This window comes from Wyeomyia smithii, chromosome 3 (genome assembly GCF_029784165.1).
Source record: "Wyeomyia smithii strain HCP4-BCI-WySm-NY-G18 chromosome 3, ASM2978416v1, whole genome shotgun sequence".
In the NCBI taxonomy this organism is placed as follows: domain Eukaryota; kingdom Metazoa; phylum Arthropoda; class Insecta; order Diptera; family Culicidae; genus Wyeomyia; species Wyeomyia smithii.
In genome coordinates, this window is record NC_073696.1 from 185,546,183 (window position 1) to 185,561,340 (window position 15,158).

A 15,158-nucleotide genomic window follows, 5' to 3' on the forward strand; every position below is an offset into this window, starting at 1 on the left:
ATAGAAGAAGACTGGAAATACGTAGCACTTGTCCTAGATCGCTTGTTTCTGTGGATATTCACGATAGCTTGCGTAATGGGTACGGCCCTGATCATCCTACAGGCACCCAGTTTATACGATACCACCCAGCCGATCGATGCGATGTACTCTAAGATTGCCAAGAAGAAGATGGAACTGCTCAAAATGGGCAGCGAGAATGTATAGCATCCGCCCGGGTTCGCGTCCGCTGTTTGGAAGTACATTCTGAACTGGATGCGAACCCTGGTCAACGAGGATGACCATTAAGAATCCGACAACAGCAACATTAAAATAAATATAAACGAAGCAACAAAAAATATACAACGCCCCTAAATTAAAAACTCTCACATTCTCGGAATGCCAAGGGAAACAAAGCGAGTGACAGAGAGAGAGAGAAGGGGGGAAGAGAGAGAGAGAGAGACAAACGACAGACAACCCAACAAAACCAAAGTTACCCCACTCACATCGTCAGTAGAAGTGGCGCTGTTGGTTTCCACTGTTGAATTTTGGAAGCCGCCCTGCTGCGGTATACAATCACGTACACCGTTTGCCGCACTGCCATCATCATTGCCGCGGCGCGTTAGAAGTTGTTCGAGGAATAGCGAGAGAGGGTGTTTCGGGGCGGAGGCGGCATTTGTCTGTGCACCCAGAAACGGTCCGCTTATGCATGAAAAGTGATTTTTTCTGTATCCATCCAGCCAGATGTTAACCAGGGCCCGTAACACGCACACACACACACCCTCGCCTGGTCTGCACCGTCACCCTCAGCAACAGATGGCGCTGCTGCAAGAAGATCCCAAAGAACGTCCGTCAATCACGTGAGTCAACAGCGTTATATACTGCTACTGATTGTCCGTTTTGTGTTTTCTGTTTGGTTTCGATTTCTCGAGAGAAAAGAATGTCAATAACAATCAAATTAATGTTAATATCACGCGTCAAACTGTAGTTTTTAATAAACAGGAGAAGAAACAAAAAAACTTTTTTACAAGACGAAACGATAGACGACGGTGATTTCATAAGTAGAGCAAATTGCTTTTGGTTTTAACTCTTTCGGTATTCAGTGGCCATTTTTCCGTTTCAATAGAGCAATACCCGTTTTGGCTGAAACTAAATTGACATTGGTGTAAATAGTGCGGTAAAAAAAAATCGATTCAGCTTATTTTTTCTTGATTTTCAAACTGTAAAACAATAAGCAAATGGCAGAAGATACGAGTGCAATGTGATTGATGAAAATCTGAACTTAAAACGTAGCATAATTTGTTGATGTAGTAACCGATGAGCAACTTGGTGTAAATAGTTGAAATTTTGTTGAAAATCTATTCTAGCGGAATTGGGTATGCCAATACTAAAAGCAGCAAAAGAACAATGGAATCTAATTCGCAAGATAGTTGGTATTTTTTATATTGACACTGATGATGGTGGGCGGAAGAATTGATATGATAGTTATTTTTAAGTGACGAAGATGTGTAACCAAAGAAGTGAAACGTCATTTAGTTAGACATTGAATTTGCGTAAATTTTTTATACACTCAGACAGGGCGAAAAGAAATTAGACTTGGTTTATTCACAACGCGACGTAAAATGACAGCACTTTTTCCAGGACGATATGTTGTGTTCATCACTCCATTGCAAAGCAACTGCTTCTCAGTAATTTTCCGATGAGAGCAGATTTGCGATTATTAACAGCTCTACTACCTGGCTGGCAAACTAAATCGAATCGGCAATATTGCAGTGTATGTTTTGACGAGGAATGTAAAAATGAAAATCCTTCCACCACTGCGCCCGAGAGTGGCACCGAAGAAAAATCGGTTCTCTACCGAAAGCGAACGAAAGTGAGGGCAAAGGCGCAACGAACGGAGAAGTAGAATTGAACTGGAGCAGATTAAAGAGTAAAAGAACAATCAGCTTGCACCGGTCTGATAATAAAGTGTCTTATCTACAGGAAATTCTACCAAAATTCCCAATAATTGAATGCTAAAATTACTGCAGACAAAAAACATGAAAACCCAGTGAGAACAGTCGGAAATGGTTACCTATTGTTGCATCTTTGAAATTGGTGTCTCGGCAGCAATCAAACATATTGCCCAAATTTCATAGATTGATCGGAAATTTCCTATAATCACTAGATAAAACATGACAAGAAGTAACTGAATAAAGCGTGTATGTATTTTATATAACACATTATTACTGGAGTAAAGCAACATTTTCGTAAACTATAGGTGTACATGTAGTTAGATTTTATATCATTGAATGAATTGAAGTTATACTAAGAGCAACGTGGTAACAAGCAAGTATCAAAATAGCGCAAACAACATGCAGAGAATTGTAGTTAATATAATTAACAATGAATTTATTCGTTTGAACAAACGGAAATACTGCGTCATGAATCTACTCCCACATACATTTACACAAATTACAGCAAAAAAAAGTATTAAATCTCAAACGACCTTATAGGACGGTTCAAAGATTAATTGATTACACATACACTCCCAGCTCGTATAGAGAAAATGTTTTCGTTTGTAGCTGCAATGAACATTTAACAAAAAAAAGCAACACTTACTTAACAACCATTGTATGTATTCCACTTTCAACAGCCTCACAGCTGGAGGCGATGGGTGGCGATGCTTAAAGCATAGAACCGCAACAGCAGAGGGAAAAACAACAGCAACAACAACAACAACAACAACAGAAACAAATACATTAACATACAAAATCAGAAACTTCTCATAGTTAACAAGAAACGTTAGTCCATATAGGGAGAAATGATACTAGTACGTACTATTTCAGGCATGCCTGCGGCCGTTGCTAGCTAACTAGCTTGTTTTCCTTTCGGGGGATGGGATGCGAAATCCTTATGCCAAATTCATCACAGCGGACTTCTTCGGAGATCGGTTTATTGTTGCGTTTTAGGATTTCATTCTATGTTTTTCAGTTTCGAGTTTTGGAAATTGAAGTTTTGCTTTCAATTTTTTCGTTCATCCAATTGTCACAGTCGAATGAACTCCGGTCGCAAATAACTATTACATCTAGTGAGTGAGTCTGTACTATATAATAACAAGAAGAAGTAACTAAAAAAAATATACTGCCCATTAATAGGAGTTTTTAACAATCTTGTTTAAATTTGACATTAGCTTCTGGTGCTGTGGACTTGTTAGATAATGTTTGGTGAGTAGGTTTCTAATATCATTTTTTTCGGATTGTAATTCGTTTTTTAATACTAAGAATAAAAAAAATTGATAATTAAGTTGAGTGTATAAGTTTAGCGGTGTTTTGCGCAATAAATTATGAACAGGTTTCATGGTGGCAATTTTGGCCACAGGTTTCTTTTTAACAGGTTTTAATATGATAACCATCAAATAACAACCGATTACCGTTTTTAGATATGGTTCCTATCAGAACCAATGAAGAAAGCTATCGCTTCCGACAGAATTCTGTATTTTCTCCAAGTGCACAGTGCAACCGGTTTTATTAGGAGAGTGTTTCGATTTATCGACGATTGAATCCTTCGCGGAAAATAAGCAGCTAGTACGTTGTTGGTAAGCAAGCAACAACTTCATAAGTAAAACATCAGTCTGAGTTTCAAATGCGTCAAAACCAACAGATTACTTTTCTCGTAACTCAAACTCTATTCTTAGTATTTTTCAAAACAAAACGAAATGTACTTAATCCCGTGTGTAGACCGTGATAGCTCGTATATTGGTATGACTACTCAGCCGATTTGCCGCTCACTGCTCTCTCATGAAACGCTGCGAATATTTCAAAGATTCTAGCATGGAGAGAAAAGTGAAGGAAGAATATAAAAAGACGGCCCTGATGAAGCAGTCAGCTCTGGGCCGCGGTGTCCCTTGCTGTTCAAAGAAGTCGTCTCCATTCAATTCGGTCAATTGCTACAGCTCGCCAACCATGTCATCTACAGAGGCCCCGTAAACCATCGTCTATTTGATCGAACCACCTTCCTCGCTACGCACCTTGGCGTCTCGTTCCAGTCGGGTCATTTACGAGACCCATTTTCACCGGGCTTTCGACATCCTTAGGACATGGCCAGCCCACCGTAATCTCCAGATTTTCGCCATTTGAACGGTGAGTGGTTCTCCCAGGATCTGATGCAACTCGTGGCTCATTCGTCTCCGTCATGATCCATCTTCCATCTGCCCTCTACAGCAGATGGTACGCAGCATCTTCCGTTTGGAAGCCTCGAGGTCGTGTTGGTCCTCCACGTGTATGGTCCAAGTTTCATGACTAACTGCTCAGTCATAGTTTTGTAGATGGCCAATCCTGTCATAAGGCATTGGCGAATTTCTCTGCTAGTGTCGTTGTCAGCAGTCACCAGTAAGCCCAGCTTCACGAACTTGTCTAAAGCCTGATCGATTTAATATTTGGTTGCACAAAATGGGACATATCTTTGTCAAAAAACACCTAGAAGAAATCTTGAGATGTCATTCTGCAGCACATTTATTGACCTTTAGAGGAATAATACAGAAAAAAATATTCGTCTTAGTTTCGGATGAATTCGCGCTCTTAAACCGCCCATCATCTTCTGCACAGTGGAACTGTCAACTCGATCCGCCATTTTCTTCCACCATATACGTAAACCAGCTGTTTTTTTATCATTCTGCCAATTTTTTTTAAGTTTCTCTTGATTATCGTCCAATATTTTTCAATTACAGGAAAATCTGGGCCCTGGTGGATTATTAGCTTTTTCGATGTTAACAATTCCATTCTCCTTCTACCAATCCATGACTACCCGGCTGTAGTGGAAGCTGGCCAAGAACTTCACCGGACCGTGATGTGATTGGATGAACGGCAAAATCCGCTTCTGGAGGCACTGTTCACCTTGTTGATTCTTGTTGATCTGGTGATGAAAACCTTGTTTTTTGCCACATCTGCGGATTCCTGTCACACCATCAGCTTTCGAGCGACCTTGTGAGAAAACACGAATTTAAAGCGCTTGGCGACATCACTCGTGCGGTTGGATATATCCAATTTTTGTCCTGGGAGCTGCGCGAGATCCGTTTATACATATATATTATCCTCCATTAAAATGCAGCTGTAGAATATGGTTGAGGCTTCCTCATACAGTATCCTAGTCATTTTGCAAGGAGTTTCTGCTTGAGGGTCCTGTTAGGGGTGCTTGCTGGCGTGGAACGACCGCAGGCTTTCACACCGACAGATTCGACGACCAGTGCTGTACGGTACCGAGAACTTCTTAGCCAAATCGCGCTGGGGGATCCTAGGGTTCGGTCGAACTGCTCTGTAGACTTTCAATCGTAGCTGCTTGTCAATCGTTCCACTTCTACGGTTTTATCAGCGCGATCCAGCGTTAGAGTTTTATTGAATCGTTTCAGCACGCTGTTTACGGTAGATTTGGGGAATTGAAGGCACTTCGCAATTTTTGCACCTGTCCACGTCGTACTTGATGGAACTTACTAACTCTACTAACTCGAATTTGATGGAACTTTCACCACTATGTAAACAAATCATCATCAATGACAGCGCATTGGTTTCTCGTGACAGCTACTAAAGGCGCCACAGTGAGTAGAAAAACTGCGACCAAATATTAAGTGCATCTAACTTTACGCCTTCGTGGTGGGACATTGATACTATCTTTTCTGGTACCTCTTTCTATCATGTACTTGGTCATCTAAGCGTTTATGGCCAGTCCATTTCGTCAGGCTTCAGCCTTCCATCTGCTATACGTCGCCGTCATCTTTTCATGGGTTCGTGCTACGATTTCGCTGTCATTGGTAAAGCCAAAGAGCTAAAAGGGGACCTCCCGAATATCGTGCTACTCGTGTCGATATCCGCCCTTCGTAATACATCTTCCAAAGCGATATTTGAAAACAAGTACGATAGTCCTTAACCTTGCTGTAACCCTCTTCGAGATTCGAAAGGGAAACTCGAACTACGCACATCACCCGATTCATCGTCGACTTGTGTTTCTGTAGGATCAGCCGTACCGTGAATAGTTGGTCCGTGGTGGTGCCATAAATCCCTCACGTATTGCCCTCGCTAACGGTGATAGACGACCGCATAGAATTTGAGCGAAGGCGTTTCAGCAGTGTGACTACCGTGCAGTTGTAGCAATCCAACTTGTTGCTCTTTTTGCAGGTGGGGCAAACGGTACCCTCTATCCACTTCTTCAGTACTACCTTCTCCTCTAAAGTCTTGGCAATAACCCATTGTAGCGCTTTAACCGAAGTTTCGCCACCGTGCTTTAACAGCTCGATGGGCGGTTGGTAAGCTACAGCTGCTTTGCTGCTTTTCAGCTGGTTGATCCCTTCTTCAACTTCCTGGAGGACAGGGGCTGTAATTCTGTGGTCATTTGCGCGTACACCTCTGCTACATTGCCGTTAAGATGTTCGTCGTAGTACTGCTTCCACGTTTCAATTACATCACACTTGTTCGTGAGAAGGTTGCCGTCCAGGTCCCTGCACATGTCGACTTGCGCGAACTGTTTAGTTTCTCGTAAAACTTTCGTGTGTCATTTGCATGGTACAGTTCCTCCATCGCCTCGCGATCTCGATCTTCCTGCTGGCGCTTCTTCTTCCGTTAGACCGAGTTTTGGCTGTTCCGTGTGCGTCGGTGGCGCTCCACATTCGCCCTCGTTCGGTGTTACAGCATTCTCGCTCATGCGAGAGAAGAATGCACTCTTCTTACACTAACTGTTTACACTTTGGGGAGCTCCGTAGCCGCAAGGTTACAGAGTCCACCTTGGTAAGAGGATGGTCGTGGGTTCAAATCTTAGCAGAATCAGGCCATTTGGTGGTTGCCAAAGGACTTTAGCATGGGTTTATTCTCAGGCTTCCCACCAAGTACCTTTCCTTCAATCTGAATTCTACAGTACCTCTGTTGACTCTCTTTCTCACAAAAATATAAGTCCCTGTTATAATAAAACTGGTGTGAGTAACGTATAAAAGTTCTCTCTAGGGAATTGTAATTAGGCGATATTGTGAGGAACAGAGGCTCGGTATAGTAGAGTAGTAAGCTTGAAACGGAAAGGTAAAACATACACACAAGCACGGATATGAATGATAAGCGTATCACTTACTTCAATAGTGATAGTGAATATGAAGTGCGGAGTACAGAAAACACTTGGGCAATATCACAATAGATCTAATCTCTGGTCGCAGTGATGAGCCCACACAGAAAAAAAACTGTTTACACTGTCAAAAACTGTCGTTAAACCAGTCGTTTCTCTTTTCGTAGAGGTCCCGAAGAACCAGACTCACAACTTTCTCTAACCTCGGTCTTATAGTACGCAGCATTGATTTTCATGTTTTCTTCGATAAACTCCAGGAAGAGCTTCTCACACTTGAATATAGGCCCCAAACCATCTGCGGCGCGGTGATCTGGAACTGTGGGATGACGGCGCTCTCGCCTGTTGCAAGACAAAGAGTTTCTCATCAGAATAGACAGACTCTTGACCTGCGTACCGCGAAAGGATCAGTTTGGCTCTGTCCAGCCTCTTTTTCGCTGTAGCTTCAATTACTCCGTGAACCTTGTGTTTGTTGTACGGCTTTTATCCCAGGTCCTTCGTCTTCGGGATCGAGTGATTAATTTCTGGACGAATCCGCTCCCTCGCCACCTTGATGGCTGCTTGCGGACCTCGCACGGTTCACCCCGTGGGATGCAGGAATACACTACCCGTCTTAAGTTTGGAATCGCTCTACTGAGTATTGCAACACCCAGATTGAATATTGCAACAACTCCCGCAAAGTTTAGCATCACCTGGAATAGGCGGATATCTCGTGTTTTTGACAACCTTGAAAGTTGCGGTTTTCAGCAAACTTGTTCAGAAGATCAAAGGCTACTGTATGGTAGTCAATTCAGTGTGAAATTTCACCGCTATGTGGCGCTAGTGGGCACTCAATGTGTCGTATTTTGAACTTAACTAATCTCACGATTCCGATCTGCTAGAAAGTTGCGGTGTTCAGCAAACTTGTTCAGGAGGCTAAAGGCTTGTACATGGTAGACAATTTAATACTAAATTACCCTGCTATGCGGCGCCTGGGTGCATGCAGTTTTTTGTATTTAGACTTCAACGATAAGCGTGATCATTACTACCCACAAAGTTGCGGTGTTCGGCTTGTGCCACCAGTTCTGGTCAAGCATGTCGAAATACAGTATAATGCCGCATGTGTGTTGCAAACTATTCCATCGATTCTATTTTTATTACAATTCAGTGTAATACGGAATGCCCTCTGTGGTGTTCAAATCCTTCAACATCGGATTAGAGGCATGTCTACTGCAACTGTTTGCAGCCGAGGTAATCAATTTAGTCGCGATATCGTCAATTTTCCCCATTGTGGAACGGGATGTGAATGTTAGTGATCAAGCTGTCAACATACCAACACAGTCGCATGCTACATGTTGTAACCTCCTCAAATGAAAGCATTTCTTTATAATAAACACGTACAAGCTTACGTATTGTGTGAAGTGATCAAACTGTCAACACTCAATTGGGTAAACTTCGTCATGTGTTAACAATCTCAGTGCTTATAAAATCGCGTAAATAAAAACACTAAAAGATTTATGCACACTAGCAGCACATTGAAGAAAAGTTCCGAACTAAACTATTGGCTAACCAGAAACTCTTGATCTTCTGAGTAACGTTGCTGAAAATCGTAACTCTCTAAATAATGGGATTATTGAGCTAAATTGAATTTGAAACGCTCAAAAGTAATTGTACACTAGCGCGGCGTTGCGGCTGAATTCCGCACTATACTGTCCGGCAGTTACAAGCCTTTGACCTCCTGAGTAATTTTGCTGAAAATCGCAACTCTCTAAATGACGGGATTATTGAGCTAAATAACGTTCAAAACACTCGAAAATTTATGCACACTAGCGTGGTGTTGCGGCTGAATTCCGCACTATACTGGTTGTCAGTTACAAGCCCTTGACCTCCTGAGCAACTTTGCTGAAAACCACAACTATCTAGGTTTCCAGAATCGAAAGATAAAGTCACATATATCAGCCCATTTTAAGTGATGCTAAACTTTTCGTGGTGTTGCAATATTCAATCTGGGTGTTGCAATACTCAGTAAAGCGATTCCAAACTTATGACGGGTAGTGTATGTCGCCGGGTCGCTTATCTCCCGCAAACAACAAACGACACCGTGTGCGTCGGTTAGCCTATATATGAGGCTGAAGCTGACACTTATACCAATACACAGAATGCGCATGGTACGTACTTACGCAACAATGAAAAGTTGTATTCGAACTTATTGAACACCCTGTATATTGGAATACAAGAATGTTAACTTCTGACGACAGAATCCAAGCATTGCAGGTGTTCGAAATGCGTTACATCGCATGTGACAGATTCGTAAAACATTATAGAACGGACACGAACAATCTACGTATCGCCTTTTAATGATAATCTTGGCTACTAGAGTCTCTAGCACACTTTATCTATCTTTGTCTTGCAACGTCGACCTAGACATAGTAAAACGTGTTGAAAAGAAACCCGTGACCGAAATCGCCATCATTGAATCCGTTAGGTTTATTTGTATATTCTCATACTCCTGAGTGGTAATAAGTTGCTCAAGAACGAACCCGGAGGTTTGTATTGTTTATTTTAATGTTTATGCTTTATATTTTGATATTAACACAGAACCACAATTTGATAAACGCGTCAATTCGAGGAGATAGAAATGTTACACTAAATGACTTTGACCGTGATTTTATTAGTGCAAGTTAAAAAACAAGGTTTCAAGGATTGCTTCCAGTTATTTAATTTCCTGCTACTGTTTCGGTTACGAACAAAAAGCATATTTATTTTTTAAATGTATACTTAAATGAACATTTTCTTTCAATTTTAATTTAGGCATGAGTTTGTTCGTTTTAATCTTGAATTGAGTTTATCTGTACTTTCAAGAGAAAATCAGCATTAATCATTGTGAAAAGAATGGCTGATATCAAAAAATTTCATAACATCACTTTTATACATTAAAATCTATTCTGTCTTGGTACACAGCACCTGTAGCAATGGGCCCACAAGTACATAACCAGTTTTGTAAACAAAACTTTTCAGTTCAACTACGCTATACAGTCAGTAAATAATTATACACCTCACTCCACTTGAATTCGCCACTCGGTATGAACTACTTTACATCGTATTAACTATACAGGTAAATTACAGTAATAACCTTTTTGTATAAAAAAGCTCACGAAAATCGAAGAAAAAATCGACTTTGTACATAGATAAGTAACAACATCAACAACAACAACAACAACTAACCAGTCATTTCACTTGCAACTAGGTTTAACAAGTCGTTTTTAATTATTTTCGTACGAAAAATGAAAGAAAACAAAACAAAAAAAAACGTTTACAAAAACACTACTCTCATGACGCGAGAAACAGAAAACCGAACGAACCGGCGAATCATGCATCATAATAAAAATCTAAATAAAAAATGAGGATAACTCAACTGAATCCATAATAATAAACAAAATTCCCAAATGGGGAATAAATCTATTCAACCGCAACATTTAAAATGTGCTCAAAGTTAACATGTACAGAAGACGAATGAATTGGTTTGCCTGGAAAAAAAAATATTTGGATTAAACCAGTCGGCGGCTCGCCGCAGACTGCAGGTCCAGGTTAGTTTGTTCGAATAGACTAAATGGTTACATCTACTGCAAAACGTAAGATTTCAAATGTAACTTAAATAGACAATTGATTGTTAAGCTCATTGTCGTTGAGAATTCGTGTCGCTATTTCCGTTCGAGCTCATAGGCAGTCTGTTATCCTGCGACATGTGTTTGTCTTTTATTGCTTGGTAAATGTGTTTGGATATATGGTTTCTACCTGTTACATTACGTTATCTGAGCCGCAATTTTCGATAAGGTGCAAAGAAATTATACCGTTGAATAAATCAATTGATTCGTCCATGTTATTTAAATACAGAGCAAAAATAAACGTAAAATTAAAACGAAAAAGTGTTTAATAACGCGATATAGCTACAGCTTAGCTTAGACTACAAGTGAATTGGTAACCCATGACATAGATCTATTAATTATCTTTAATTCTAGCCATTAGTTTCATACATGTATATTGTGCCACGGCTTTGTTAAATATCGGCTCTGTTCTCCAATGACCATCGCGGTTTGAAAACATGAATCTTACATTCCGAATGCGATATTAAACCAGTTTAGATTCAATAAAGCAGCTCTCAGTGTGTAATTTTCCGCCACCGACAAGCTGCAGGTCCTCAAAGATTCATGACTCCGGTAAATAAAAACTGAAAAGAGCCGAAACGACCCGTACATAGCTCACGCTTGGCTTGCCTTTAGTTTGGCCTCTTTATGGCTCTTGTGTTGAAACGAACAGAAAATCGATTAAAAGCATATTTTCATACGCCGTTATAATATGACACTGTCCGGCATCACATTGAACGGCGAACAGGAGCGGAAAATGCATATAAATTGTGTCACTACATTGCATTTATAATTAAATGTATGAGTAAGTACAGCAAAAACAACGAATGTACATTTTTGTAAACCATGCGGTGTACTGTATATTAAAATTGACACAAAAATCCATTTGGTTCACGTTAATTAGTTTTAATTTTTAATATGAACACAGTCCGGGCTGTTTTAGTTCCACTACATAAAACATATTCCTTAGATTTTACACACGCTCAGTAACGTAGAAAATCAACAAATCCTCAGCCGTTTCGCTCAATCGGTGCAATGAATTTGTAAATATGAATAATCGCATGAAAATCAATTCAAGACAAAAAAAAGTAACCAGTAATACATTTTTGAACATTATGGCATGACCCTGATTTCAAATCGAGTGTCTTCCAATCACATGTGTATTTGGCACTTACCCAAGAAACAAAACAAGAAGAAAGCAAACGAGGATAAATTCAAAACCACTTACTCCATCAACAACAGACAGCAGAAACCGCTTCCCGTGTTTAGCCCAGCCGTATCTGCGGTCCCTTCTGATTTCCCCTATGTGATGCTGGTGGTAGCCAGCCGAAACAACTCCCAACTCACCTTGTTAACCCACATAGAGAGATAGAGAGAGAGAGCAGACTGATGGGTGGCAGACTGAAATATGGTGTGCAGGATATTTCCGATCAGCAGACGCACGGTACCTCTACGTACGTAAGCACACGCACACAGGTTTGTGAACCCCACCATCGTACGGTGGAGTGGTTTCATCCTTCGGATGCGAAGTCGTTCAGGTATGGATTTTCTTTTTGCATAAAAAATCGATTTTTAGCCTTATTTTCGCCGAAATTCGGTTCTTTGATGTTTTAATGGAAATTTTAAAAGCTTTGTCTAATTTATCCAGCTGCATTTCTCAGTTTTGCGGTCGGATTTCATCTCTTTTTGTTATGGTTTATTTTTGTAACTTATTTATATATTAGCAGTTCATAATGAGCTCAGTTAGTACCCAATTTCGCGCGAGATCCAATATTAGTTCTTGTTGTCATGGTGGCTCAGAAGTTACTGAGATATGATAGATTGAGCTCGTTAACTGATATTCTTTGTTACTATTGAATCTATAATTTTGAACCGGATTGTAAGAAGATCATTTTGCCAATACAGGCCCAATCTTTGCTTCACTCTTCATTAACCATTCTCTTATGACAAGTAAGACCTGTGCTAAATTTGGTGCAAACAGGTCTAGCTGTGATGATGGATTCGTTCAAATACGCTTCCAATTTTATATTGATAGATTTTATAATACACCAGCTCAGCAACTTTTCCTAACGTATTTTGAACCCTCTAGTATCAAATTATTTTCATTATTATGTGAAAACCTGGTGTCATCCACGGAGGAAAACTTATCCTTTTTGAGCATCTGACTCGGAGTGGGCGGCTGCATTAAGAAACGTGTTGTCTCAGACGCTATAGCCCATCACGAGACTTGGTAGCTTAGGAAGGCAACCTACCTGTACAATTACACTAATAACAATCAAGACAAGTTTAACTCGGAACTTTAAACACAGATCTAGGCAACGAATAAATAGACCACGAGTGAGAACTCGTCACTTGGAACTGCAGCTCGCTAAATTTCTACCGTAGACGTTTCCGTTGACGTTTTCCGTTACCTCTTTTGGTAGTTTGTCCTCGATTTCTCCTTACTTTTGAAACGAGGCTATCTTCGGTGACGACGACTGACTTGTCATTTCTTGGTTTCGGGACATTGCAGCTTCCTAGCTCCTGGCAATCGTGCATGCTTTATCGAACGTGATATTTATGGAGAGCAGTTTTTTCGCGGATTCTGGTTGTTATGATTGTATGATTGTAACATAGCTTTGAGGTTAATGGTGAAATTTGTATGATTGTATGATTGTAACATAGCTTTGAGGTGAGTTAATGGTGATGATCGATTGAAAGACAAGCTGTTTGCGCTTTCAAAAATTGTAGACGTTTGTAGTTGGAGTCAGGTGTGTTTTCAACAGAGTGACCAGATCCGCTTACAATTTCATCCGAGGGTTATCAGGTGCACACAGCTTGACTAACACCGTGTAAAAACTAAGACCTGCAACGGTTATCAACACCGGGACTCTCTTGTCCTCCTGTGTGTCGTTAACCATTAGGGACATTTCCAAGCGATTCAGATATTCTTCTATACTTTCTCTAAACATGAAAGTTTCAATTTGTCCGAACATACCCGCTCAAACCACTACTGACGGTGTGCTCTATTCAGTTTTTACTCCCAGCGTCCTCATCGTGCTTGGATGAGGTTATGTTCACCGACCACGTGACAGTTTAACACACTCTTTTAATTCAGTGCAACCAAATTAATGATATCTATTCGCTATAAAATTATGGATGGATATCTTCAAACTAGAAGAAAGCTAGTAGCTTTCGAGCCAGCTATAAACTAGGGACACTAGTTATAAACTAGGAACACCCCAGTTAGCAGCAACTTTTCCGCCGTCAAGATATCATCAAAGAAGAACAATAGAGCCACAAGCACGAACAGACTACTGGCAGAGCTCTAAAACACGATAAAGAGGCACAAGCCGAGGAATTCCGGTGGGTAATTTCCAGGATTTGAGAGAAAGAGAGACTACCGGAGAAATGCAGGAAAAGAGTTGTATGCTACATCTCTAAAATTGGCGATCGGCTACGATGTCGTAACTACCTGGTATAACGTTGATCAATGCCGCCTACGAGGTTCTCTCCCAGATTCTGCTCCACCGTCTATCTCCCTAAGTAGAGGGATTGATAAGGCAGTGTTAAGCCGGCTTTACGTAATCACGCGCTGCTCCGGGTTAAATTCATATGCTTCAGAATTGTCGGGAATCCAACGTGCCCACACATCACGTCTTTAGTCGCTTTAAGGCAGCATATGATGTAGTCCATCGAGACCTACGGTTTCCCGCACAAACTGACATGACTTACCAAAGCTACTTTGGACCGAGTGATGTGCTACGTGTGCGTATCGAGGACTCTCTCGAACCTCCTCAAAGGAGATGGACCTCTACGCTGTTCATCCTGTATGCTAAACAACGTTGCTGTTGAGAGTGTAGTCCCATAAACTAACATCGAAACGAGAGGCACGATTTTCAGCAAGGGTAATCAACTTATAGGCATTTCAGAAAACTTTGCTACAGCGACGGCTCTAGACTAGAAGTGAAGGCTGAATGAGTTGCATTATAATAAATGCATAGAAAACCAAGTATTTGAAAAGGAGAGGCTCAAGAATGCAGCATCGCGTGATCAACTGGAGGACGATCAACAAAAAGATTGTTGAGGATTTGAAATCGTTCTATGCCTAGTTAGAGGAAATATGTAACAGCTCCTCGCCACGGGACATCTAGATGTGAACGCCCAGATTGGTAGGGAAGTGATGTTTGGACTGGTAATAGGGTCTCACAGCCTACACACTGACACAAATGACAATGCCAAACTTCGCAGCTTCCCAAAGCCTGGTAATCACCGAACAACAAGCAATCTGACCACTTTCTCATTCAGGACCGATTTTTCTTTCTAACATCATAGACATACGCTTCCTTCAAGGTAAAGATATCGACTTAGACCAGTATATTGGCGTTAAAAACTATCCACGATGCTTCACACACGATGAAGCTGTTGACCACGATCCTAAGGAGAAAAAAGAGTCAGCAGAAGAACAAAGATCGTGAAGAACTGGAGCAAATGCATCGGGGT

At 40.9% G+C, this 15,158-nt stretch overlaps 1 protein-coding gene across 2 annotated transcripts in view; it reads left to right on the forward strand.

The window, feature by feature from the left end:
- LOC129732103 (acetylcholine receptor subunit alpha-like 1) overlaps window positions 1–15,158 on the forward strand; it is a 353,242-nt gene that overhangs the window by 320,669 nt on the left and 17,415 nt on the right. For both annotated transcript variants that reach the window (XM_055692618.1, XM_055692619.1), the window contains exon 10: window positions 1–15,158. This exon is cut by the window's right edge and continues 17,415 nt beyond it. In XM_055692618.1, coding sequence (XP_055548593.1) covers window positions 1–204 — 204 coding nt within the window. In that variant the 3' untranslated portion in view covers window positions 205–15,158.